The sequence below is a fragment of the Cicer arietinum genome, chromosome 5 (assembly GCF_000331145.2).
Source record: "Cicer arietinum cultivar CDC Frontier isolate Library 1 chromosome 5, Cicar.CDCFrontier_v2.0, whole genome shotgun sequence".
Taxonomy (NCBI): Eukaryota; Viridiplantae; Streptophyta; class Magnoliopsida; order Fabales; family Fabaceae; genus Cicer; species Cicer arietinum.
The window spans coordinates 58,531,809-58,555,384 of record NC_021164.2 but is presented as its reverse complement, the minus strand read 5'-3'; the positions used below and the strand labels follow the sequence as shown (position 1 = coordinate 58,555,384).

The following is a 23,576-nucleotide window of genomic DNA, read 5'->3' as shown; positions in this document are numbered from 1 at the left end:
AAATGGGGTTTTATTTATTTATTTATTGTGTCCATATTACTTTAACTCATAAAAATTAAATTTTATGAGTGAATATTGAACAACTACTAAATAATGTTAGAATTAGATTGTAGAAAGTCGAGTGATAAAATAATCATAGATTTAATTATCTCTAATAGACTTAATCATTTCTTATTATTAATTTTATTTATTTTAATATATATATATATATATATTTGCAGATGTACGGTATTTTGAGACACTGCATAAAAAGGTGGATGTTCCCAAGAAATATATATCAATCTAATATAAGGTTGTTTTTCATGCAAGATATTTGCAATAATCTTATTAAAACCGACTCCACGTGCCACTTCGTCTTCGGGTACATTTTTTTTCTCATTTTTATTTTATGGATTAGTTTGATTTTATTTATTTTAAACCTTTTATACTATACATGTGTTTTTAGTAATTTACATTTTTTTATTTGAAAACAATTCTATTATCTATTTTACAATTCAATGGAAGAGTGTTATTGTAACGTGTTTGATTTTTATTTTATTTAAAAAATATATTTTTTTGTTAATTAAGATTAAAAATATTAAATTAAGATTTTTATTTTAGAATTTTGGCATTAACAATGATTCAATGCATAAAATAAATAAATAAAAATCATGCACACACAACTTCTTTTCTCATTGTATGAAGAATTTATTCCTTGAATTTTTGGAGCTTTCATTTTATCCCTAAAGTTAAAAAAAAACAAAATGATGTCTTGTTCTTTCTAAAAAACTTTAAATAATTTTTATTAAAGGGTTGTATTGTAAATCTGTAATTTTCTCTCCTATTTTTGTATTACCATAACTTATGGTTCCCATATGCTCATTGTCTAGCTTATACGGTTCTTGTTTTATTTCGACTTAATATTATTTCTAAGTTAGTTTGAACTTGCTATTTGATTATTGTTTCAATGTCTATCTAAGTGATATGTATGATTGAGAATTGGTTCATGAGAATGCTTCGGTGACGCTCATTTTAATTAATAGCATTGATCAACTACTCAATATTATTAGAATCAAATGGTAGAAATTGAGAAAATGGATTTGTGATATTTTGTTTGAATTGAAATAAAATTGACAAAATTATCCTTTATTTAAAACTGTTTTAAATAAGTGGAAAATGTTTTTATTTTCAAATAATAAAAAAAATTGTTTAGGTATTAATATACACTTATTATTGCATGTATATATATATTAACAACTCATACATATAAATATCTTTTTTGGTGTTTCGGGGAATTTGAGTGAAAAAAGATAACTATGTCTACCTATTTCAATATATATATATTTGAATCCTTGTTTTGTTATGCAGTGTATGGTGTGTTAGAGATATTACACCATGTAAACGGGACGTCGGATCATTTTGTTTTCGCAACATATTTATAATCATTTAATCAAATCTGCTAAACATAACAAAACACAGCGCATATACAACTAGCAGTTAGGAATGCACCTGTTGTGGCACAACGCTGACGTTCGTCAACCTGCTATGATCGTTCATAATCCGAGTGAATTCGAGATATTGGCTACCTTAGCTTTCAGTCATTTCCTTACTTTGTTGAATCAGCGTGTGCATCTTCCGTTGAACTTTACTGAGTGGAATGTTGTAATTGAAGATGTGTCTCATTTGCTCAATGATACATTGTTTAAAGATATTCAACACACGTCACTGAGGTAAATTATACATAGCGTAAGTGAAAGTCAATTTTTTGAATTAGTTTATTTATTAATTTATTTAAAAGTTGGTTAATTTAATTTCACCATCGCAGGTATATAATTTGGTACAAGAAAAAACAGAGTTATTATCGTGGATTCTGAACAAGAAGCAAAAGATAATAAATTGAATACGAAGATTACGCATTACGCAAGAATTGACATAGCACCGTTTTAAATCATCCATGGCATAACATATGAGAAATAAAACGGTGAATCATATTAAATATTTTCGATCATGTTAAACACAAATAACAATCTGATACCATGTCATAATTATCATGTATGTCATAACATATGAGAAACAAAACGGTGAATCATGTTAAATATATAAATTGTTATCGTTCTATTTCGTCTACTTGTCTAGATTATAAAATTTAACTTGTTTATGTAATCTATTGATCTATTATGTTGAGAATCATCGAGTTTAAATTTTCAACATAAAAAAAAGAATAAATTATTTTTAATTTTTTCATTTTATACAATTTAAAAACCATGAAGTAGAAAAAAAAATGAATTATGTAAATAAAAATTTTTAGAAAAAAAGATATACAAAATAATGAAAAAAAAACAAGAATACATTAATTATTTATATATATATATATATATGTGAATATTCTATCGTTGCAAAGACTACAATTTTTTTTATTTTTTAAATATTAAATTTCAATTTGTTTACAAAATCATACAACAAAAAACTATATTATTCAACATAAACGTACGACCCCTATAATTTCAAAAAATAATTTGATAATTCGTTATTTTATTTAAATAAAATAAAAATAGATCCCACCGTTTGTGGTACGGATTTCAAAAAGTGAGTGTTTATTCACATCGTCAGACGCCGAGTATATGTCGACGTGTATGGTCAATTCCTAACGCATGTTGCCGTTATGCTCCACTCTCACTATTACTGATACTAACTTCCCACTAATAAAATTCAACCACAAAGTAACGCCGCTACAACTCCGTCACCGTCAACCTTCTCTCTTCTTATTCTTATTGCTTAGCCTCCTCCTCCTCCTATCCTATCCTCTGCTTTTCTCTTTTAATATTTATTTCTTTTTATTTTTTTATTTCTAATGAAACACACAGATTCTTCTACTTTTTGTTTTTCCCTTTTTATATTAAGTAATTCCTTTTCGAAGTTGCTACCTTCAGCTTCAATTTCAATGACTCATAGGTTTTTAACGTCCTAAATGAAAAATAGAACAAGGGTTTTTAACCATTTCACATAAAGTTTCAATTTTTATTTAATCTGATAAAAAATGTGGGGTAGGTGGTGGTTTTAGATTATTGAGGAAAAGGACATCTTCTATTGTTAATTTAAGACATGGCTATGAGGAAAAGATTAATCCTTTTGGTCCTCATTTGTTGGGTTTGAGGGGTTTTGGTTCAGTGACATGTGGTGTTAATGATGGAAGGAGAGAAGGGTTGGCATATTTGTCAGTTATGATGAACCAGATGAAGAGGGGTTTATCATCTTCCACTGGAGATGGTGGTGTTAGTAATGGTAATGGAAATGAAGAAACTATATCATTTTCTGAGGCTAAGAAGCTTATGAGATTGGTGAATGTGGAATCACTTAAGATGAAACTTGGTATGGAAGGGAAGGAAGTTATTTCTTATTTTGAACTTCTTCAAGCTTGTGAGAGTATTGGTATTGCCAGGAATAAAGAGGAGGCTGCAACATTTGCTAAAGTTCTTGATGAAGCTGGGGTTGTTCTACTCTTCCGAGATAAAGTTTATCTGCATCCTGATAAGGTAAGCTTTTAACTCTTTTGAATTGCCATTTTTTTCTTGTTTTTTTGTCCTGTTAGAATTTTGTTTGTTTGTGTTTTCAGTCTCGGATAGAATATGATCCTAGAATGTGTTTATAGTTTATAAGTGGAAGGCATCCCCACCTGACTTTTTTGTAGTGTTGAGTTAGGCCAATCCCAAATTTTAAGATGATATCTGTTGGGCCATTTTTATTGGGTCTCTCAGTCACACACCAGATGTTCAATCCTAGGTAGAGGAGTGTTTTGAGAGTCCAACATAAGATGCCATAATGTGTTTATAAGTGGTAGATATATGCCAACCCTTTATGGCCCTTATGTTCCACATCTCTTTTTGAATTGGGACATATGGTTGCAACTATTGAATTAACATTGGACAATCCCAATACTTTTGGGACCAAACATATGTTGGGTGTTTTTCAATCTTATACAAAACATTCACTACATGGTTGGATCATGTAGGGCATTATGTGAAAAGGGGTCGTTACATTCTTTAAAAAAAAAAGGTTTCAACCTGTGATAATTTAATGTATCACCCTTTGGCTTAACTCCATGATAAATATACATGGGTCATGTTTTCACCTTTTACTTTTTCATATGGAATTTCAAGTTTTCAACTGTTGCCACCCCTCTATCTTTCATGGTAATTACTAATTATATAGGTAGTAACTAGTAACTAGTAACATGGATCAAGTTTTGAAGCACGTACTATTCAGTGCATTCTTTTCTTGACAAGCTTCAATGTATTTCATTATGTCGAGGAGAAATGAAATGAAACTATATAACATTTACAAACTTTTCGTATCATTCTTCCTTGGTTGCTTTCTTTGCTAGCTCAACCTTAGCTTTTTCATGTATTAACCACATTATCATACTTTTAAAACTGGTTTTTGGTTGTGAAATTTGACTACATTACTTTAATTGCTTTTTCTTAGAGGGTGTTAGATAACTTAGTTTATTAGCTACCATATACTAGCAGATAGATTTATTTAATTCAGGAAGAATATCAATAATATAGATATTTCTTGCTAGTGGATTCCTTATATAAAATTACAAGCATTATGCAATTTTTGTGTGTAATCTTATGTACTATGCAAAATGTTTTGCATCATAGCTATATCATATAGTCTATGCTTCTGTTGCCATTTTAATTAACATTTCAAAGAATATTTATTCATAGTGTGTCTAGATTACAACGTGTCTTGTTCGTTCAAAGCTGAAGCATGCACTAATGAGACAATAGAATGTAACCTTTCTGAAAACTTTCAAGTTAATGAGCTGTTTCAGTGCATGACACAATACCTCATTCTGCACCTATGTGGCTGCTTCAATTTTCAACACTACGATTATTTCTTTATGGTTTGTTTGGTTGGTAGTCTAACATGTATTTTCAAGGTATCTCTGGTCTAGTTACAATCTGTCTTTTAACTCCTAGACTATGTTTGGATAGAATCTTATTTGCATAATCAGCATTCTGTTGCTGTTATAAACCTCTTCGAAGATATGCATTTTAGAGTTTGAGAAAATAACATGAATTGAATCGTCCGTTTTAATGTTTGCATGTTTCTAAATCCACCTGTTCTGTTTGTTTGGCTATTTTCTGTGTGTTTAGGTGGTGGATCTGATTCGAAGAGCCGTTCCACTGGCACTGACTTCTGACGATGATCCTATGAGGGAGGAGTTAAAGAAACTGCAAGAAAAGAAAATTGAAATCGACATGTTGGCACACAAACAGGTGCGACGCGTCCTTTGGTCTGGACTAGGATTTGGTGTAATTACTGTCGGGCTGTTCTTCTGGCTAACATTCTGGGAACTTTCATGGGATGTAATGGAACCTATTGCATTTTTTGTGACCACTACTGGTTTAGTCACAGGTTATGCCTACTTTTTATTCACTTCAAGAGACCCTACTTACCAAGACTTGATGAAGAGGCTTTTTCTTTCAAGGCAGAGGAAGCTTTGTAAGAAACGGAATTTTGATGTTGAGAGATTCATGGAGCTACAGTGCAAGTGCAAAACATCTCTACATGCTAATACTGTTTTGAAAAATAGCATGGGGGTAGAGCCTGATCTTGAAGATAGTTTACATAGAGATTAACAGAGCAAGTTAACCTTGATCTCCCTGTTTTAACATTGGTGGGAGAATGTTTAAACTAATGTAGTTTTGGCTTATTGGTCAATGGTTAATACACACACATTTCCTTCATTTTCATGACCATGCATAAAACCATACATTACTTGTTCTTCCATTTGTTTTTTGTTTGGTCAAGAGATAATCATTAAAGGGCATAGGGAGCAATTTTATCGACTCCATATTTCTTAAAAAATCATTTAAGATTTCATAAGTATATATTCAGAGACCGACTCAAAAATTGATTTCTTTTAAGTGTGCGCATCCCAAGTGATTTTGGGGTGGAAAAAACTCCTTTTATCCTGATCTCTTACACATGTTAGTTGTTTCTTCCTATTTGTGGATTGCACGAGGAACTATTTAGATTTTTTTATGTTATTTTTTTCATAGACTTGGATAATTTTTTGCTCTCTTAAGATTTCTTAAAATACACATGTACTACTACAAAAGTTTTTATGAACTGCTACGATATTTAAATTATAAATATATGTCACGTCGATTTTTCACTGCCATCGATTTTTCACTGCCAACTACAATGTAAAGAGTAATCTTATTTAGAAAGTTTCTGTTGAAAAATGTAGTTTTAAAAATTATATACATCAGACCCTGGTCAAAGTGGTTTTTAATTTTATGTTTCCAAATTGTTAAAAATTAAAGTTAATTTTAGTTATGAATTTTTAATTTCAACTTTCAGTTCTAAGTTGAGTTTCAAATTTTTATTTTATTTTTTGAATTAAATGAATCTCTTTACTTTGTGACATTATGAATTCACCAAGTTAAATATTGAAATTCTTAATAGAAGTTGTGTTTGGGCTCTTCAATAGAAGTTTATTGTTTTAACTAATTCACAACATTAAAAAAGAAAAAGTGATCTCTTCGCAACATTAAACTTTGGTTATGCAAAATTCAAACTCACAATTCACCTAACATTTTAGGAACAATGCAAGAGACCATTAAAAAACACCGCTTTCTACAAGCATGGTTAATACAATCCCTATGCATCAAATTCATTACATAGCCCTGTACATACTGCCTTTTTTATATATCAAAAAGTCACACTCAAGGAAATTTAACAGTTCAACAACAGAATCTTCATTGGTTCCATTGAAGTGCTTCAAAATATCAGTCAAAGTAGCCTGAAACCAATAAATCACACATTATAACCACCAAACAAAGGATATAAATGGATAATATCATAAAGCTTTTAATCTGAAATATGAACTAGTTCTCACTAACCCCTTCATCAAGATTCTTCAGCCACTCTACAACAGAACTCTCTGTAGCTTTCAATTTAATTAAACTCACTTCCTCTGCTTCGCTGACTTTCAGTCGTTTGCTTGTGAATTCCGCCTCACAGGCTAATGGAATCTTCTGTACCTGGCAACCATTGACAGGTGTAGAAGATACTACTTCATCAACTTCCATCCTACTTTCGGTAGATATGTCGGCTTCAAGACGACTTTCCGGGTGACGTGTTTCTAAAGATGGCTCTGATAAGTTTGATGCATTATTTACAGCTTTACCATCTTTCACGGACTGGCGACCTTCAGATTGAATGTTTTCTAAGGATATTCCACAGGTTCGCATTGTCAAGTAAGTCTTGATGTGCGGATAAGTTATCTGTACCATGAAAAATTATTCAATCTCAACCTCGTCAAAGTACTAAGAAGTTTATCAGCCAAAATTTTACAGAACAATATGATATACTTAGCTACTTTTTTGGTTCTTAGAATTTGGAGTCGGCTTAACTCCAAAAGCCATCTCACAAATAGCTTGTTCCACCGGGGAGGCTTGTAAATGCCTTATAAGGATTAATATGGCCATATTTGTGATTGATGTGAAATTTTTACATGGGAAAACAAAACAAGCTCTATTTGTTTCATCGAAAATTACCTTTGAATGTTATCAGTGTTTTCCGACATTCACATTTCAGACATTAGTGAGCAATTAACAACTTCACAAGAGGGGAAAAAATAGCATCTTTTTTGGTACAAGTTAGCATCTTTTTCGAGAAAGTAATAAATCCACAATCAGAAAGTTGCTGCCAAGGATGGCAGAGATGTAGATTGAAATACATTGGCCATATTTTCAGATTAATGAATGATCAAGAGATGTACTCAAATAATAAAGGCCAGAGATTTAAACCCACCTCTTCCGGCAATTCATTTTTTATAGGCTTCAACTTATCGGTAGATCCAACTTTTAAAATAGCACCCTGAATTGCTGATATGTAATCTTGTTTCAGTCCTATCATCTCAATGTACCTAGTCCAATCAAATGGTAATCCATCTTGGGCAGCATCCAGGAGATACTGAGCAACTGTTTGTTCTTGTATAGGAGCTGATCTACCTGGATGGTTCTGAGATTACAAACAGGGGAGGGGAAGGAAAGGAAGAAGTTATACATCAAAACATTGAAGCATAGATGTTCAATAGTCACAAAAAATTAGTAAGACTTACAGCAATCTGGTGAATAGAAAGACCATCTTCATGCCACATTTTCCACGCGTCATACTTAGCTGTTGACAACTTCGTTGATTTGTTGGTTACTATGGGAGATAACTTCCGTACTTCATTAGTTTGCAAAATTGCTTCACCGTCCAATGATAGGTTTAGTCCTTTTGATAGTTTCTGAATAACTTGAAGCAAATACTCTCCATACGTTGTTACTAGGTGCTGTGCAAAACATTGAACGAAATGAATTAAAAACAAATAGGATTGATAGCGCAAAACCGATGTCATAACTGTCATAAATTTAGAAACAAAACCCAGAAGATTAGTTTCTTATCTTAAATATTTCTTAAGATTATGCTTCCCTATTTCTTGGTTTTTTATCATGATTTGTTTCCTTATATGATTTTGTTGTATTATATTAGTATAAAATATAAGGGTTATTGTGTAGTTTTTTGTATCATCCAGATTATAATTATAATAATCAAACATATCAAACCATATTTATAACACAACTCTTGATTCTTTCTCTTCCCTCTTTATCAAAAACCCTATCACTTCGACATACCTGATTCACGCCATCAATGTTTGCCAGCCTTGCTTTTGTAGATGGTCTCGTCAAAGCAATTTTTTTGATAGTTTGATCGCCACATAGAGCATATCTACAAGGGTACAACAGCTCCATGAAGAAACTATGGATCAAAGAAACTGTAACTAGGATTGGTTGTCTTGAAAGTGTTAGAAGATCAAATAAAACCTACGGAGCTGTTCCGACACTTCTTGCAAGCTTCAATCTTTCTTCTAAAAGCATTTGGTAGAGCTGTCCCTCATTCTGATTAGAGAAGTACAACACAGATTTAGAGTGACATATTACAGTTTATTTGGAAACATAGTAATTGAAAACAAAAAGATTGGACTCCACTTATTCAAGAAGCTTCATGGATGTGCATAGCATGAACTGCATGAGTAATATTTCATAATATATCAATGGTTATTAGAAATTGATCCATTGTAGACATAGACCAAAACTCAAGTAGGCCATACAACTATACTCTCCCAAGCTTCATTGAGGAGATAAGGAAAGAAATAGAGAAAAGGAGTTGAAAAAATAACACCACTTCATTACAACCTCCGAAAAACCTTCTGATTCTGAAGTGGCCAAAATTTTGAATTCTTCTGTGCTTCTATTTTCCTTCTCTTCAAGCTCACCAATCAATGGCAAAACTAAGGGAGGTTGATAGTCTGGTCTAGAAGAGGCTAAAAATTGCTCACCTTTCGAACTGACACTGATTCATGAGAGAACAAAGTTTATGTCTAGCTGGAAAACTAAAGGCACATAGTAGATGGGTTTTGACATTGGAAAATTAATAATAACAATGAAGTACAAGGCTTCAAATAATTTCCATGATCTATCCAATAGCCAACCTACCTTACAAATCTTAACATGTCACGGACAGTCTCCTTCAAATAACCTGTAGAACATCAAGAGTCAATCATAATTTGCATCACAATTTTCTTGAAACTAAATTTGTTGTTTAAAAGAAAATGATTGATATCTTTTTGTGAAAATTGTGAAGTATGCCATTTGTAAAATCTACGTGAGCTTCTCCCCTCCCCCATGTTTTCTGAAAAGCCCTCAATTCATGGGGTGGAGAAGCCACCAAAATGTGCTGCAGCATGAAATAAAATAAATTTAGAGATGCATGAAAAATTAATTGCATTTAAAAAAATGTTAATTATTTTTCTTTTCAAACTTTTTTCTTGGTATTAGATCATATGTTAATACTGCTACAAGGTCAACAATTCAGCTTGACAGAAGCAAGACAATCTATTCCCGTATTGGGCTAAATGGAAATCAAAGGAGGAAAGATGAAAATAATATGGTCTTTAGCCTTTCCTCTGTATAAAAAATTCATTCAGGTGATGGTCAAACTGAAAAAGAGAAACTCTTTTGTCCACGGCTCTTACTATTGTAAACTAGGCATGTAGTTTCTAAAATCAGGAAGTATTTAGTGTACTTTACTACTTTTACATTGTGCTCAAGACCTTATAAAATGACTATATGAAACAGTGAACAAGGAAGTAAGACTTCAACTACAAGGTTAATAATAGAAAGTGGAAAGTATGATTTCATTATCCCAACCTAACAAACCATTTGAAGGTTGCACAATGGTAATGTCCACAAATTTAAAAACTGCCACTTAATAGTTCAAATTACGAAGCAAACACAGATTATTTAGACAGAGCAGTAGTAAATGCAAGTTATGTGTCCACATAATTCAATTATCCCAAAGCAAGAATGTCAATCAACTTAGTTGATTGACCATCAGCTATGACTGCAACGCGATTAATTGTTTCCACTCAAAATACCTAGGGAAATCAATTGATGTCCGAGTGCTTTCCACCAATTTGCTTGGTATGTTTTCCCAAGTCCATGAAGTGGAAGCTTGTCAAAGTGATAATCAATTATTTTCTTTGCCTACAAGCCATGAGTAAATACAACTATCAACAGTTGGAAGGTAATGAGGAAATTTAATGGCAACAATTAACGTTGAATGAGAACCTAAATAAAAACACTAGCGGTACTTATACACCTAAAGTACATCAACTAGAAGGACATAACAGTGCAATAAGCCAATAACCTACAAGTTTTTGTCTTAATCTGCTTTTAAACTACAACTAGATAAAAGGTCTATTTGATTTGATACTTAAAGATTTAAAAATGGTCATCTACAATGCCACATGTAAATCAGTAAGCCCTTTGGTTTCAACAGTCACTGTGAATAACAAGAAATAGGATTTATAGTTTTTGCACCCAATATCATGTGATTTTGAGCTAAGAGATCCTTTTTGTTCGGTGGAATAATTGCAATCATCATTTAAATAGGATTTATAGTTTTTTGCACCCAATTACATGTGACTTTAAGCTAAGAGAGCCTTTTTGTGCAGAAGAATACTTGTAATCTTCATTATATTTTAACGTTTTCAGGATCATTTCCTAAACTACATACATCGCAACTATCATCATACAAGGCTAAAGGAAATGAACCAACAGGTAAAATCCAACCAAAAAGAAAAGATGACATAAGAAATAAAGAATATACTTAGCAATGACAGAAGTATTAATTTGACAACGAAACACGATGATAATATGCTAATAGACAAAATGGAGAGTGCATAATGAAAAGAGCAAGAAACTATTGCCACCAAAAGAACTCAAAATCTAGACAAATTACTTTTACAGGATACCGAAACATTTCCTAGTTTGAATTTCAAACAACTTACTCGAGAACCACGCAGGATGTCAATCGGCATATTAAGGCCCCATTTTCCGTTGCATGAATGAATGCAAGCCATTAGAAGAAACGACTCTCTTGACATGTCACGCTGCTGCTTCAAGACAGTGCAGTTATCACAGTTTCCTACAGACAAGATAAGAAAGAAAAGGAAACACAGTAAATCAACAAAGATAAGTTTTTTTCCCAGGTGAGATTACTACTGGATTTTGTCAACTCTAAAAACTAGCTGATATAATTATCAGCGAGTTTCAAGTTAACTTTAGTTGTACAATTTTGGTGCATGACATATATGTTCCAACTTGAGGTATAGTGTAAAAATTAACACATTGTTCCCTAATTCTATCAAGGCAATTAAATAACAACAGCAAATTATAATATAAACTTAGTTCTTATTTTACAGGAGTACAATTGTTTAAAAAGATCTAAGTGAAAGTCAAACCACATCTATCAGCTGCAACTTTTTCCCCGAAGTGTTCAAGCAAGAACTTTCTTCTGCAAGTTGCCGCCAGACAGTAGTGTTGAGCAGCCATCAATGACTCCATAACAGCTGTTTTTTGGTTTTCCTGTACATCGGAGGCCCTAAAACATTATTAAGAGATAATAGAGACAACTTGTACTTGGGAAATATGCATGCAGTCAGCAAGTTCAATGCTCACTAAACCACAAAATTCATCAGGCAAACCTCTTTTTGCGAAAAAGAAAATATATATACCGATTTTAAGTCTGCAGCATAAAAATCGCCCTTTGCAAAGTCACTTCTTGTGTAGTAAAGCCAACAAACAGAAGCTATACCATCTCTACCACATCGCCCACTTTCCTGGTAGTAGGACTCTAGATTCTTAGGGCAGCCATAGTGAATCACTTTTCTTATATTAGGTTTATCTATGCCCATGCCAAAGGCAATTGTGGCCACCATGATTTGCATTTCATCTCTAACAAATAATCTGAAGAAATTAACATACAGTCAGTTAGGCTTAAAATGCATCAAGCATCTTCAACAAGAGAGGGAGAGAGAGAGGAGGGGGGCAGGGGAAGGAGCATGCTCCACACCCATAATGATCAAAAGCCAAAATTAATTTCATATTCTTAAAACATATAAGACAGAATACTCACCTATGAGACTCCTCTCGTGATTTTCCATCCATTTGGCCATGGTACATTCCAGCCTTAATACCAACTTCCGTAAATGACTTATGTATCTATACAAAAAAAAAAACCATAAAAAAGTAAAGACCTCAGTTCATATACTCCGACCGAATTTATACAATGGAAAATCCAAACAGTGACCGACAGAAAACTCATAAAATATAGACAGAAGAGCAGTTGATCAAAACAAGGTATGTACTAGCGTACTATTGTGTATAGTCAGGAACAAAAGATACTCACTTGACCTTTCAATTCAACAAAAACTTTTTTTTCCTTTTACATATCTAACAAAGCATTCCTAATATTAGAAATAGTTTTGTTTTACACAATGGATTGAAAAGATGAACAAATATCCCATATCTTGAGCCTAAAAACATCAAAATATCTTGAGCCACATCATGGTTCATTAAATGTTCATGGACTCTCAAGACAATTGTACATGATATTTTTATTGAAAATTGAATAATATTATTTTCAATACAAGTACAAGATAAACAATTAACTTGTTTTAGGGTTCAAGTGGACAGTGATATGACAGCATGGTAACACTATTTTGGGTTTCGCACTTAACATTTCTAACACATTACCTGTTCTACATCTTTGATTGTTGTGCAGTAAATTATAGTTGAACCACCACTAGCAACTTCTTTTGAAATTTCTTCCACAAGCTCATCAATAAAAGATTGTCCACGGTTAAATTGCTTGACACCATAGAAAAGATTTGGGCGATCAAACGAACCAACTACAATGTAAGGATTATTCATCTTCAGGGAATTCATGATGTCAAATCGAACCCTGGCAATATGGCACATAAATGAACACAAGTGTAAAACATATAAAAGATAAATGAGGCACAAATGTGGATAAAATTATATTGAAAACAGCAATGATATGCTTTGCTAACAGCCAAAATAAAAGATGCTTACTTTTCAGTAGCAGTTGCAGTTAGACCAACATACGGAACATCTAACAGAACGCTGCGTAACTTGTCTAACTGCTTGTATTCCACCCTAAAGTCATGCCCCCATTCCGATATGCAATGTGCTTCGTCAACAGCAAAAAGACTAATTCCTTCTTTAAGCAAATTAGACCAGAAACTGCATAAATAACATAATTACACAAGGCACGGTGTGGACCAAGAATCTAAGATCATTGATCGAATTCTGAAAAGATACAACCAAGTAGCAATTATAGTTAATCATGGACATAATTGAGCATTATCATCTCACCACAAGTAAACACCACACTAAGAGCATTGGATTCATGAATCAACTGAAATGTCATTGTAGAATAACATGTCCATGAGCATGGGTGAAAAGGGATGAACAAAAACAAGAAAGGATACTGATGCACAATAACCACCTAGTCAAACAACTTCAGCTCCAACAACTGATAAACTCAAAGCACTAAGTCTATCTCTCATTTCTATGCAAAAGGAAAACTACTTACAAATGAAGGTTATGCATAATTTTACTCCATAAATATACCATACCTGTTAGGAATTGTGCATGCCTTCTCAGGAGTCATGAACAGAATGTCAAATTGACCATGCTCAGCTTTAGTCTGAACGGTGTAATCTTTCTGAGCGCTTGAAAGATATTCAGCTTTGACACCTCGCTGTTTCAAAGCCATTACCTGTTTTCGCATTTTCCATACTAGAAAGTCACTATTGGACGATACAGAAAAACACTCACCACATAAATGCAAAACAAAAAGATCCATCAATCCAGAAGAATGAATTAATTCACCTGGTCTTGCATCAATGATATTAAAGGGCTTACAACTATCCCAGTCTTTTTCACAACCAATGGAGGTACTTGGTAGCTATTCAACAATAAACAAAAAATATAGTTTAGCTTTTCCAAGTTACAACTCTCCAATTTAGGCAATTAGCTTCTTGAACAAGAAACATACGGTGAGAATGTGAGAGTGAGAGAGAGAGAAAGTGATGAAGCATTTTACCACAAAGACTTGCCACTACCAGTAGCCATGACTACCAAGCAATCCCTTTTCTCAATAATTTTCTCAATAACCTCTTTCTGATAAGGCCGAAAACCTAAATACCCGAAGTAATTCTGAATACAAATTACAAACATATCAGCATTGAACAATCTCAAAACACTCAAATACTCAAAATTGATAAGCATGACAATACTCACACGTCAACACCAGTAATAATTTGAGAAAATTAATTAATGGAAAGTGTCTGTGTCGTGTCAATGTCACGTGGGACACCAGGACACAGAGGTTTATACATCATTAATGGAGGCAACACAACAACTTTCCCATTGCAAGACATTCAAACTTTTTATAATAAGACAACAAAAACTAAACTTTTTGAAAAGCCACCTAGTAAAATGGAAAATGAAAAGTGGGTATCAAAGTTTTGTAGCAAAAAATAAAAAAGGAGAAGAAGTGATGGAAATGAAGTTGGTAGGTTTGTTTGTGCAATAATTAATTTTAATAAAGAAAAAGGAAAATAATAAAGAATGAAGTTGAGAAGTTGAAGGGGTTGAAGAGGGTTTACCTTGAGAACGGAGAGCGTAGAGTCCATGGTGGTGAATAAAGGAGGAAGACAACAAGTTCGAAATGGAAGATGCTCAACTCAAGTACTGTGACTTATACGGTTTACCGGAGCACTGATACTCCCGCCAATTCATGTATTAGGCCTGGGCCTCACTCTCATGGGCTACATTAATGTTCTACAAAACTACCCTTCTAAATTCAATTTGGATTCTGGAAAACTTTTTTAAAAAATTAAAAAATTTGAATTTTGTGTATAAATAATTCTTCTTTAAATTTTTTAAAACAAAAATTAGATTATTATTAAAATGTGGAGTAGGAGTATTTGGTGGATATAGGATAATTTTTTTTTAAAAAAAAAGAACTTCTTCTCCGATCTCAATATTCTACAAGTCTCCAAAATATATATTTAAATTAACTAACTCAAATGTGTTTTTGTTGTTGTTGTCAAAATACATCTTGGTATAGCCAATGCGAGAAGAAACTCTCTTCTAGAACATCACATATGTTTTAAAAGTCTTTTTTTGAATGGCATAGGTTGTTTGAAATTATAATTTCAAACGGTACAAGTATTTTCTTTGAATTTGAAACACTTTTAAAGGAGAAAGTCTCTATCGATACACTATTTAGAAAACACTTATTTTGTTTTTTAAAAGTAGATTACATATTTTTTGAAAATTTTTGTTGAAGAAAAAAAAAGTAGTGTATTTGTTGAAACAAACTCTCAAATTAAAGTTTTGATGAAAATAAACAAAGATTAATTAAGAATGTTAATTATGATTTTAAAATGTTATGTTAATTTAACTTGTGTTTTTGAGTGAATTAATTCAAAGATAGAAATCAAGCAAAGCAAAGAAAAACAGTTAAAAACTGAACAGACAAAGAAACAAGAACATTCTGGACAAAATGGAGAATGATATCCAGATTTAAGTTTGATCGTCACAGTATCTTGACCAATCAATCTCCACTATTTCAACGAAGCCTTTGTCTCTGAATTTTATACTAAATTCATCAGTACACGACAAAGAACAAATAAGTCTCAGTCAAAGAAGGCTTTCAAATCATTCAGATAAAAGGTCTCAAATCAAGCTAGTTAAAACAGTTTGGAACACCTTCAGCCAAACTGTCAAGAAAGTTCAATCAATCTTGATCTATACAAAAGACATCAAGAAGACATCCAAAATAATCAAACTGAATTACAGATTGATCATCAATCTCCAGAAAGATCAAACTGTCAAAACTAAATTGATAATCAATTTCCGTTTATGTAGAATTTCAGTTTTGATCTTCTTACTTCTGCAAAGGATTATAATCATTTGTCAAACTGTCTTGGACAAATTCAAGGCTCCAGATCGAAGCTGTATCATCAATGATTAAATGAGAAGCTTCAAAACTTTTTATACTCAAAGGCAAACATATTAAAAATGATTGTAACAACATCAGTCAAAACATATTCAAAATGTTCAAAGACTGAAATATTTTTAATCACATATATTGGTTTTGGTCAAAACTGACAGAGCACTACTAACAACTCTTTTGACCATTATTAAATGCTCAAAACGCCTATAAAAGCAAGGCCAGTGTCTAGGAAAAAGATAGAACTTCAAGTGCTATCAAAGTCTCAAAAATCATTCACATACTTGAAATTCTCATTTTCACAAAGAAGAATCAATTTTGAACTGTTATATCATATTGTGTCATTACTATTGTATTCTTTGTAAGGAATCGAATCTCAAACAAGAGTTGAGACATCTCAAATTCAATCAAAACAATCCCATCATTATTGTAAAACTCAAACTATAAGAGTTTAATTATAGTTTTAATAGATTGTAACGAATCCTATCAAGATCGATAGATGATTAATTTACTTTCTGGGTGGAAAGAAATAGAGCTGGTAAAAGATCAAGGTTGATCTAAGTTATGTGCTGTAAAACCAAAAAAATTCTTTGTTTTGAACACTTAGTAAAAAATCTCACAGTTGTGAGGACTAGACGTATCCCGAGTTGGGTGAACCAGGATATATCCTTGTGTGGTATTCCTTCTCTTATTTCTTTATATATTAAGCTTAATTGATTAACTGACTTAAAACATAAACTGAATTTATGTTTTTAAGCTAATCAAGAACGTTCTCCGTTTTCTAGTAAAAATCAAGAACGTTATCCGTTTTCTGTTTTCTTAACCAAGATCATTCTTGAGTTAAATCTTAAGCTTTCTTTAAGAATTTTTAAACAAGTACATTTACAATTCAAACCCCAATTCCTTATAAATCGACATTGTTATTTCAGTTCTAATAAATAGCCTTTGCTTGTTTAAGTATGCATTGTTTTATTAATTAGTCAAACTGTCCCTTTAAGTAATCAGAGAACTATCAAAATTAAAATACACTAAAAGCAAGGTGCGGACTTGTCACTGGTTATTGTTGTAAGTTCTATTTACTAAACACCTACATAATATTATTATTTATGTTTTCCCTTTATTTATGCTGACCATGAGAGCGAGGCAAAGCAATATGAAAGAGAAGTTTTAGTTCCACTCTATTTGCTCTCTTAGAGCATCTCTAATGATGCATGTAACTATGGTAAAAAGAGGATGTGTCAAATATGGCAACGATATATAAGGACTTAAAATAAGCCTTAAACTTTACCTCACATCAATTTTAAGCACTCTAATATACTTCTACTTTAATTTTTTTTCCTTACATGTGGCTGTCAATTCAACTAAGGACCGATTATTAGATTCAAGAAGTTATTAAGACACTCTCATAAATGTCGTTAGTCAAAAAAACATAATAAAGGGAAAAAATAAACTAGTATTATTTCTATATAGCTTTTCTTTGGTTTCATCCCTCTAAGAGCAATACCAAAGCTAACATAAAATACACTCATTTTCGAATTTCTTGAGCTTGAGAGTGGAGACTTCCATGCAATAGGAAACTTGTAAATCCAAATGACTTTGTTCCTTTATTATTATTATATCAATATTATTTTCATCTAGATTTAATAACTCTTCACATCTTTTCTTGTGGCACTTACAAAGTGTCAAAGGACAAATTTTCTATATTCATCTGCCTCTTGTGCCATTTCTTCAAGGCTCCTATCTTTCCTCTCTATATCCACCTCTAGCTTCCGTTTCAACTCCTTTTCCTTTTCATTTATCTATATCATTCACACACAAACAATAACATCAAATGAAAGTCATAATATTATTATAATAAGTCACACACAAAATAGTCAAATTATTATTAAGAACAAATAGAAGCTCTCATCCTACCTCTTCATAAATGTCATCATTGTTCTCGAAATCGCCACTTTTCCGAGGAAGGATGTGGATATGAACATGAGGAACTGATTGGCCAGCATGGGGTCCATCCTATGATTTAGTAATATGATTAGTTTTAAATTTATAGCCGTGACCGACGCATAGACTGATACTCATGTTTGACAATTCTATCGATAAAACTTGACAGACAAACAAAAGTAGTTTCTAAAGTAACTTTTTCTTCAAAATAAAATTTACTAAAATTTCGGGAGTATCTAATGTATTTTTAACATTTTCAAATATCAGAATCATGTTTATTTAGTCTTAGAAAATCACATCAAAAGAAAATCCTTATATGCTCAAATAGAATGGTAAACTCTTCTCCAAATGTCTTTCTTACTTGGATACAAAATGTTAGTGATGATGAATTATGGTAGCTCTCAAGTTGCCTGCCAAGTTTCTGAGTTATGCGCCATAAATCAATGTTCTCATCGTCAGTGAGATCTGCAACTCGCTTCACTTCGCGCTTTGGACAGACAAGAACATGTGTAGCTACGGTTAAGTCAACCCAATTCAGCTTCACAATCATAATTGCAGCCCCAATATGAAGATTTTAAGAATTTTCATGACCTTATTGCTATGTTTGGATGACGAAATAAAGTGAAACGAAAGAAAGGAGTGGAAAGTGGGGTAATATTTTAATTGTTTGGTATAAGTGAAAGTGAAAGAAAAGAAAGTGATTTATTTATTAAATGACCTAAATAACCTTGTATAAAAATAAAATATATATTTAGTAAAAATATAGAATAATATATATGTATATATATATATATATATATATATATATATAGGGAAAGTTTTTAGAGGTGGGATCCCCCAACTAAGTTTTCCTTCCTCTATAACATAGAAACCAAACAAAGGAAACAAATATTTCGAAAAACTTTCCATCCACTCACTTTTATTAGAACCAAACAAACTATATGTCATAACAAAATAGCGTGTGAATTTGACCCTTAACATATTATAAAAAATGGACTAATCACAGTAAAGCACGACACTTCGACACCAATATCCTACACTGACACGTGTTAAATACCACACACCTTCAATCTGAAGTGTAAGTGCTACATAGATTATTCATGGTATGTATTATTATTAATTAACATCATATTAAAAAGGATATGACCTGCAAAAGAAAAAAGGATGGTGGTTAATAAAGATATTAAAGCATGAAGAGTAGAGGAGTATAAGATGAGCATGATACATACCAGGGACAACAGGACGCAGGTTGACAAAGGCAAAAGAAAGATCAGTTGTATGAAACACTGAACTATGATGAATCTTGTAAGGTCCAAAATCATAATATTCAACAGCCATCTGTATTTACAAATTACACCCCATTCCCATAAAAGTAACATTAATCCCAATATAGATAAAGCAAAATAACCAAGTTAACATTTGATGGTTAAGGTTAATTGTTTATTTACCTTAATGAAGTTAATAATGGAGGAGATAATAATGATGCTCCTTGAAATGCAATATACAAGAAAAACCAGTAGCTAGATGCTTTACAATTTGCATTTTGCTTTGGTACTTATAGAAACTCAATGTCTTTCTTGTTTGACCATTCTTTTTTTTTTAGTTAATTTCTTCTTACTTATTCCATTTGTCCTATCTTGTGAATGGGGATAATTACAAATTAAAAATATTTTTAAAGTGTGAATGATAAATTACATGAATAGTTAATTAGGTCAATAGTCAATAGTCCTCTTATTATAATTATAATTAGGATCCCAACCCCCTTTAAGGTGTGCTACAAATAGTTATCACATTTTATGAAATTGAGAGATTATACTATCTTAATGGAAGACACTTGACTTTTTATAGTCATTTACATATCATATATTAAGCAGACATTTATGTAACTATGTGCTGTTGTTTGAAGGATTAGGTGTATGTTTGGGGTATATTTTGCAACTAAAGGGGTTAGGAATGTATTTTATTAATTCGCCAACACTACCAGGCAAATCTAAGGGCTAAAATTTAAAAAAGTACTGTTGTTTTGAGTCAAACCAGATTGTCATCACCCCTTCAAATTTTGAATGCAACATGTAAGGCTATGTTAGTTTAATGTTCTCAAACTACTAGCTTGTAACAGATAATTTATAACGTATAAAATTGATACAATCAAAGTAAAATTGTTTGATAACAATTCTTCTCTCATTAGTTTATAGTGTTATTTCACAAGCTCATATCATATCATTTTTTTCTCTCATTTATACTTTCATTATTTCAATTGGAGATATTTAAATATTAATTAAGAATATATTTTTAATAATATTTAATATTAATCAGTTAGTTCAACTGTTAATTTTAGCAACAATTTCAATTTGATCTATTAGCTTATTCACTATAAGTTATCAGCTAATTTATCCACTATCAGCTAGTGCCTAGTATATCGATATTAACTACTCTTTGTTAAAGAAGTATAACAGAAAATCTTAAAAAGTTCCACAGAAGATTACTATTTGTATGACTTGTATGGTCTAGTACAACTCAGTTCTAAAATAATAATGGATAAATATTTCTGTGGCCACAACCACAAGGAAGTGCATTAAATTGTCTATAATGAGAAAACTAGAAGTTCAAAGGAATCAGACAAGAATTCTATTTGTATTTCTATTTAAGATGTTACAAGAAAAGTTTTCTGTATTCATCTGCCTCTTGAGTCATCTCTTCAAGGCTCCTATCTTTCCTCTCCTTGTCCAAATCAAGTTTTTCCTTCAATTCCTTCTCCTTCTCATCCATCTGAATCAATTTCAAACCCCAAATAAATAATCAAATAAACACAAGATTAGAATCAACAGCATGGCCTGGAGAAAAACTTATATCTTACCGCATCATATATCTCGTCATTCTTCTCGAAATCACCGCCTCTCCGTGGCACAACATGAATGTGAACATGAGGTACCGTCTGTCCTGCTTGGGGCCCATCCTAAAGTGCAGAAAGATAATTTGGTTATTCTTCTGAGACACTAGTAGCTTATCATGCAGACACTGGCATAGTTTGTAAAAGTAGATAAATTTTGATATTATACACAGGCCAGAATTACAAAATTAAGCAGTGAAGGTATTGTGCCTCTTAACACTTGAATCATCTCATCAATAGAAAAATGATTAACAAATAATAAAAAGTTGCTCAACATTAAATCATGGATTAAAATGTGACCTAAGCTTAATTGCAAATTACAAAATATTAAAAAAATTGTAACTGATACATAACATAATTGATAATTAGACCACAAGTTTTGAAACATGGAATCTTTTTAACTACTGCATAATGCATTGCTAATATATTAAAGCATCGTCTTGTTCACTTAATAGCATATAAATGAGAGTCACAGAGAGAAAAAGGTAAACAGCTAAAAGTGACGAGCAGATAAAAATATCAGCATCCACCTGTTTTCGGTTTGGTCAAATATAAAAGGTGAGTGTGTAAATAAAAACATGATTGCAACCGCAAGTATGCAACACAAAATATAGATGCTAAAGAAATATAAACAATTAAACTATCCTCCAGCAATAAAATATAGATGCTACAGAAAAAAAAAGTAAATGCAAATGTCAAATAAGAATGAATTTATCACAAGAGGAGTGCTAGCAACACACTCTCTTTGATTGGTTAAAATTCACATAGGTCCCACCAAATCATGTCGGTCCCATATAAATTTAGTAGGATCCATGTGAATTTTAACCAATCAAAGAAAATGTGTCGAAAAGTGTATTAAATAGTGTGTTCTGTGTTGCTAGCATTATTCTTTATCGCAAAGCAATTAGTAAAAGAAATGTTCAAATAAACATATTTCACTTCAATCTTACTTGGATAGCAAGAGTGAGTGATGAAGCCTTATGATAACTCTCAAGCTGCCTACCAACTTTTTGTGCAGTGAGCCATAAATCTGAAGTCTCATCAGCAGTGAGATCAACAAAACGCTTTACTTCACGCTTTGGACAGATAAGCACATGTGAAAACAGTTAAGTCAAACGTTTTCATACTCCTCTGGATCCAAGCTTACAACTTTACATTATGCACAATAAATGTGAACATCAAACATGTGCTTAGTTCCAGCATATGCAAGACACAAATAGACCCCTCGCGGCATATCAAACAACAATCACAGGTATATCCTATGCATTCCAGTGATCATCATGAAACAATAAATCAAAATAAACGTCAATAATGTGAAGAAGCTTCATAAGAAGAATTGGTCATAGCATGTTTTGGAACCCAATTTCAACCCTTAAATCAAGTTGATTGAAGCATGTGCTGTTTTGTGAAAAAGAATAGTGTTCAATTGTTTCAAGTAAAAATAATAAAATTGATTTTACATCTAAACCTTGATTTGATTATAAGTGATAAAAAGTAGCATTTGCTTTGTATTGAAAATTTTACACTAAAATTTACATTAAACATTTATATGCCACACCACAGCATGCAGCAAAACTCAACATAGCTATGAAGTTAATATTTTTCCAACCAAAAACAGTAACACTATATGAAAATGAAATTCACCCAATTAGAAGTTTCATTCAGTCATAAACTATAAAAAAATAAAAATAAATACAACAACCATCCCATGATCCCACCCAGCAGTGTATTATTGAAAGCCAGAAAAAGGATATGACCTGCAAAGAGACATAAATCAAATGAAATGTCAAAATGGATATTTTATAATCTCATAAAAGACAGCAATTTCATAAACAGTACAATAAAAAGACACTTTTTTGGTTGTTGGGTAGCCAAACCCAGTTAACATTCTTTGAGTACATCAATGAATAATAAACAAAAAAAAAGTGTTTTGAGAAAAGGGCATTGTTACCAGGGAGAAGAGGACGAAGGTTGACCATAGCATAAGAGAGATTAGTGGAGTAGAAGACTTCACTGTGGTGTATCTTGTAAGGCCCAAAAGTGTAGTCTTCAGCAGCAGCCATCTGCATCAAGAGGAGAGAAAAAGGGGAAATGAGTGAAGAAGGAAAGTGGAAAACTAAGAGAGAGGAAGTGATGAAACCAACCTTAATGGAGGAAGAGTGGATTGGTCTGATTCGTAGCGGTGATGAAGAATGACGCAGAAACAAATGGGGAATTTGGCCAATGGTGCGCAACAACATTTGTACCTTCACAAGCTTCAACAAATTTTTCTTTTGCAATTTACTCCTTCCATAATTACACTCACTTTTTTTAG

The 23,576-nt window shown here is 32.1% G+C and overlaps 4 protein-coding genes across 4 annotated transcripts; 1 reads left to right on the top strand and 3 right to left on the bottom strand.

The window, feature by feature from the left end:
• Window positions 1-2,461: 2,461 nt before the first annotated feature.
• On the top strand, window positions 2,462-5,732 carry LOC140918611 (calcium uniporter protein 5, mitochondrial-like). Its single transcript, XM_004500352.4, has 2 exons — window positions 2,462-3,512; window positions 5,139-5,732. The coding sequence occupies exons 1-2, from the start codon at window positions 3,201-3,203 to the stop codon at window positions 5,622-5,624; spliced, it is 798 nt and encodes a 265-aa protein (XP_004500409.3). The 5' UTR covers window positions 2,462-3,200; the 3' UTR covers window positions 5,625-5,732.
• Window positions 5,733-6,510: 778 nt separating this feature from the next.
• Window positions 6,511-15,390, bottom strand: LOC101490066 (uncharacterized). Its single transcript, XM_004500350.4, has 19 exons — window positions 15,080-15,390; window positions 14,515-14,627; window positions 14,301-14,376; window positions 14,045-14,187; window positions 13,479-13,649; window positions 13,140-13,347; window positions 12,520-12,605; window positions 12,119-12,350; window positions 11,846-11,969; window positions 11,393-11,529; window positions 10,478-10,586; window positions 9,537-9,579; window positions 9,237-9,393; window positions 8,869-8,939; window positions 8,676-8,769; window positions 8,117-8,332; window positions 7,807-8,016; window positions 6,894-7,277; window positions 6,511-6,793 (listed from the first exon to the last, which is right to left on the bottom strand). Exons 1-19 carry the CDS (start codon window positions 15,104-15,106, stop codon window positions 6,668-6,670), a joined length of 2,727 nt encoding a protein of 908 aa, XP_004500407.1. The 5' UTR covers window positions 15,107-15,390; the 3' UTR covers window positions 6,511-6,667.
• A 2,474-nt stretch (window positions 15,391-17,864) lies between these two features.
• Window positions 17,865-19,964, bottom strand: LOC101489749 (bifunctional bis(5'-adenosyl)-triphosphatase/adenylylsulfatase FHIT-like). The gene is made up of 5 exons (XM_012715840.3): window positions 19,821-19,964; window positions 19,600-19,710; window positions 18,734-18,880; window positions 18,346-18,444; window positions 17,865-18,230 (listed from the first exon to the last, which is right to left on the bottom strand). The coding sequence occupies exons 2-5, from the start codon at window positions 19,708-19,710 to the stop codon at window positions 18,114-18,116; spliced, it is 474 nt and encodes a 157-aa protein (XP_012571294.1). The 5' UTR covers window positions 19,821-19,964; the 3' UTR covers window positions 17,865-18,113.
• Window positions 19,965-20,834: 870 nt separating this feature from the next.
• On the bottom strand, window positions 20,835-23,568 carry LOC101489427 (bifunctional bis(5'-adenosyl)-triphosphatase/adenylylsulfatase FHIT). Its single transcript, XM_012715838.3, has 5 exons — window positions 23,407-23,568; window positions 23,212-23,325; window positions 22,213-22,359; window positions 21,230-21,328; window positions 20,835-21,141 (listed from the first exon to the last, which is right to left on the bottom strand). Exons 1-5 carry the CDS (start codon window positions 23,500-23,502, stop codon window positions 21,025-21,027), a joined length of 573 nt encoding a protein of 190 aa, XP_012571292.1. The 5' UTR covers window positions 23,503-23,568; the 3' UTR covers window positions 20,835-21,024.
• Window positions 23,569-23,576: the final 8 nt, after the last annotated feature.

Coding starts and splice junctions, on each gene's coding strand:
- LOC140918611 (XM_004500352.4), top strand. CDS start 3,201: ATGATGAACCAGATGAAGAGGGGTTTATCATCTTCCACTGGAGATGGT. Junction 3,513..5,138: donor TTTATCTGCATCCTGATAAG/GTAAGCTTTTAA, acceptor CTGTGTGTTTAG/GTGGTGGATCTGATTCGAAG.
- LOC101490066 (XM_004500350.4), bottom strand. CDS start 15,106: ATGGACTCTACGCTCTCCGTTCTCAAG. Junction 11,530..11,845: donor AGTTGCAGCTGATAGATGTG/GTTTGACTTTCA, acceptor TCTTGTCTGTAG/GAAACTGTGATAACTGCACT. Junction 6,794..6,893: donor TGAAGAATCTTGATGAAGGG/GTTAGTGAGAAC, acceptor TATTGGTTTCAG/GCTACTTTGACTGATATTTT.
- LOC101489749 (XM_012715840.3), bottom strand. CDS start 19,710: ATGGCTGTTGAATATTATGATTTTGGACCTTACAAGATTCATCATAGT. Junction 18,881..19,599: donor TGCGTCCTGTTGTCCCTGGT/ATGTATCATGCT, acceptor ACCGTAGCTACA/CATGTTCTTGTCTGTCCAAA. Junction 18,445..18,733: donor CACTAACATTTTGTATCCAA/GTAAGAAAGACA, acceptor ACTAAATCATAG/GATGGACCCCATGCTGGCCA.
- LOC101489427 (XM_012715838.3), bottom strand. CDS start 23,502: ATGTTGTTGCGCACCATTGGCCAAATTCCCCATTTGTTTCTGCGTCAT. Junction 23,326..23,406: donor TCCACTCTTCCTCCATTAAG/GTTGGTTTCATC, acceptor CTCTTGATGCAG/ATGGCTGCTGCTGAAGACTA. Junction 21,329..22,212: donor CACTCACTCTTGCTATCCAA/GTAAGATTGAAG, acceptor TCTGCACTTTAG/GATGGGCCCCAAGCAGGACA.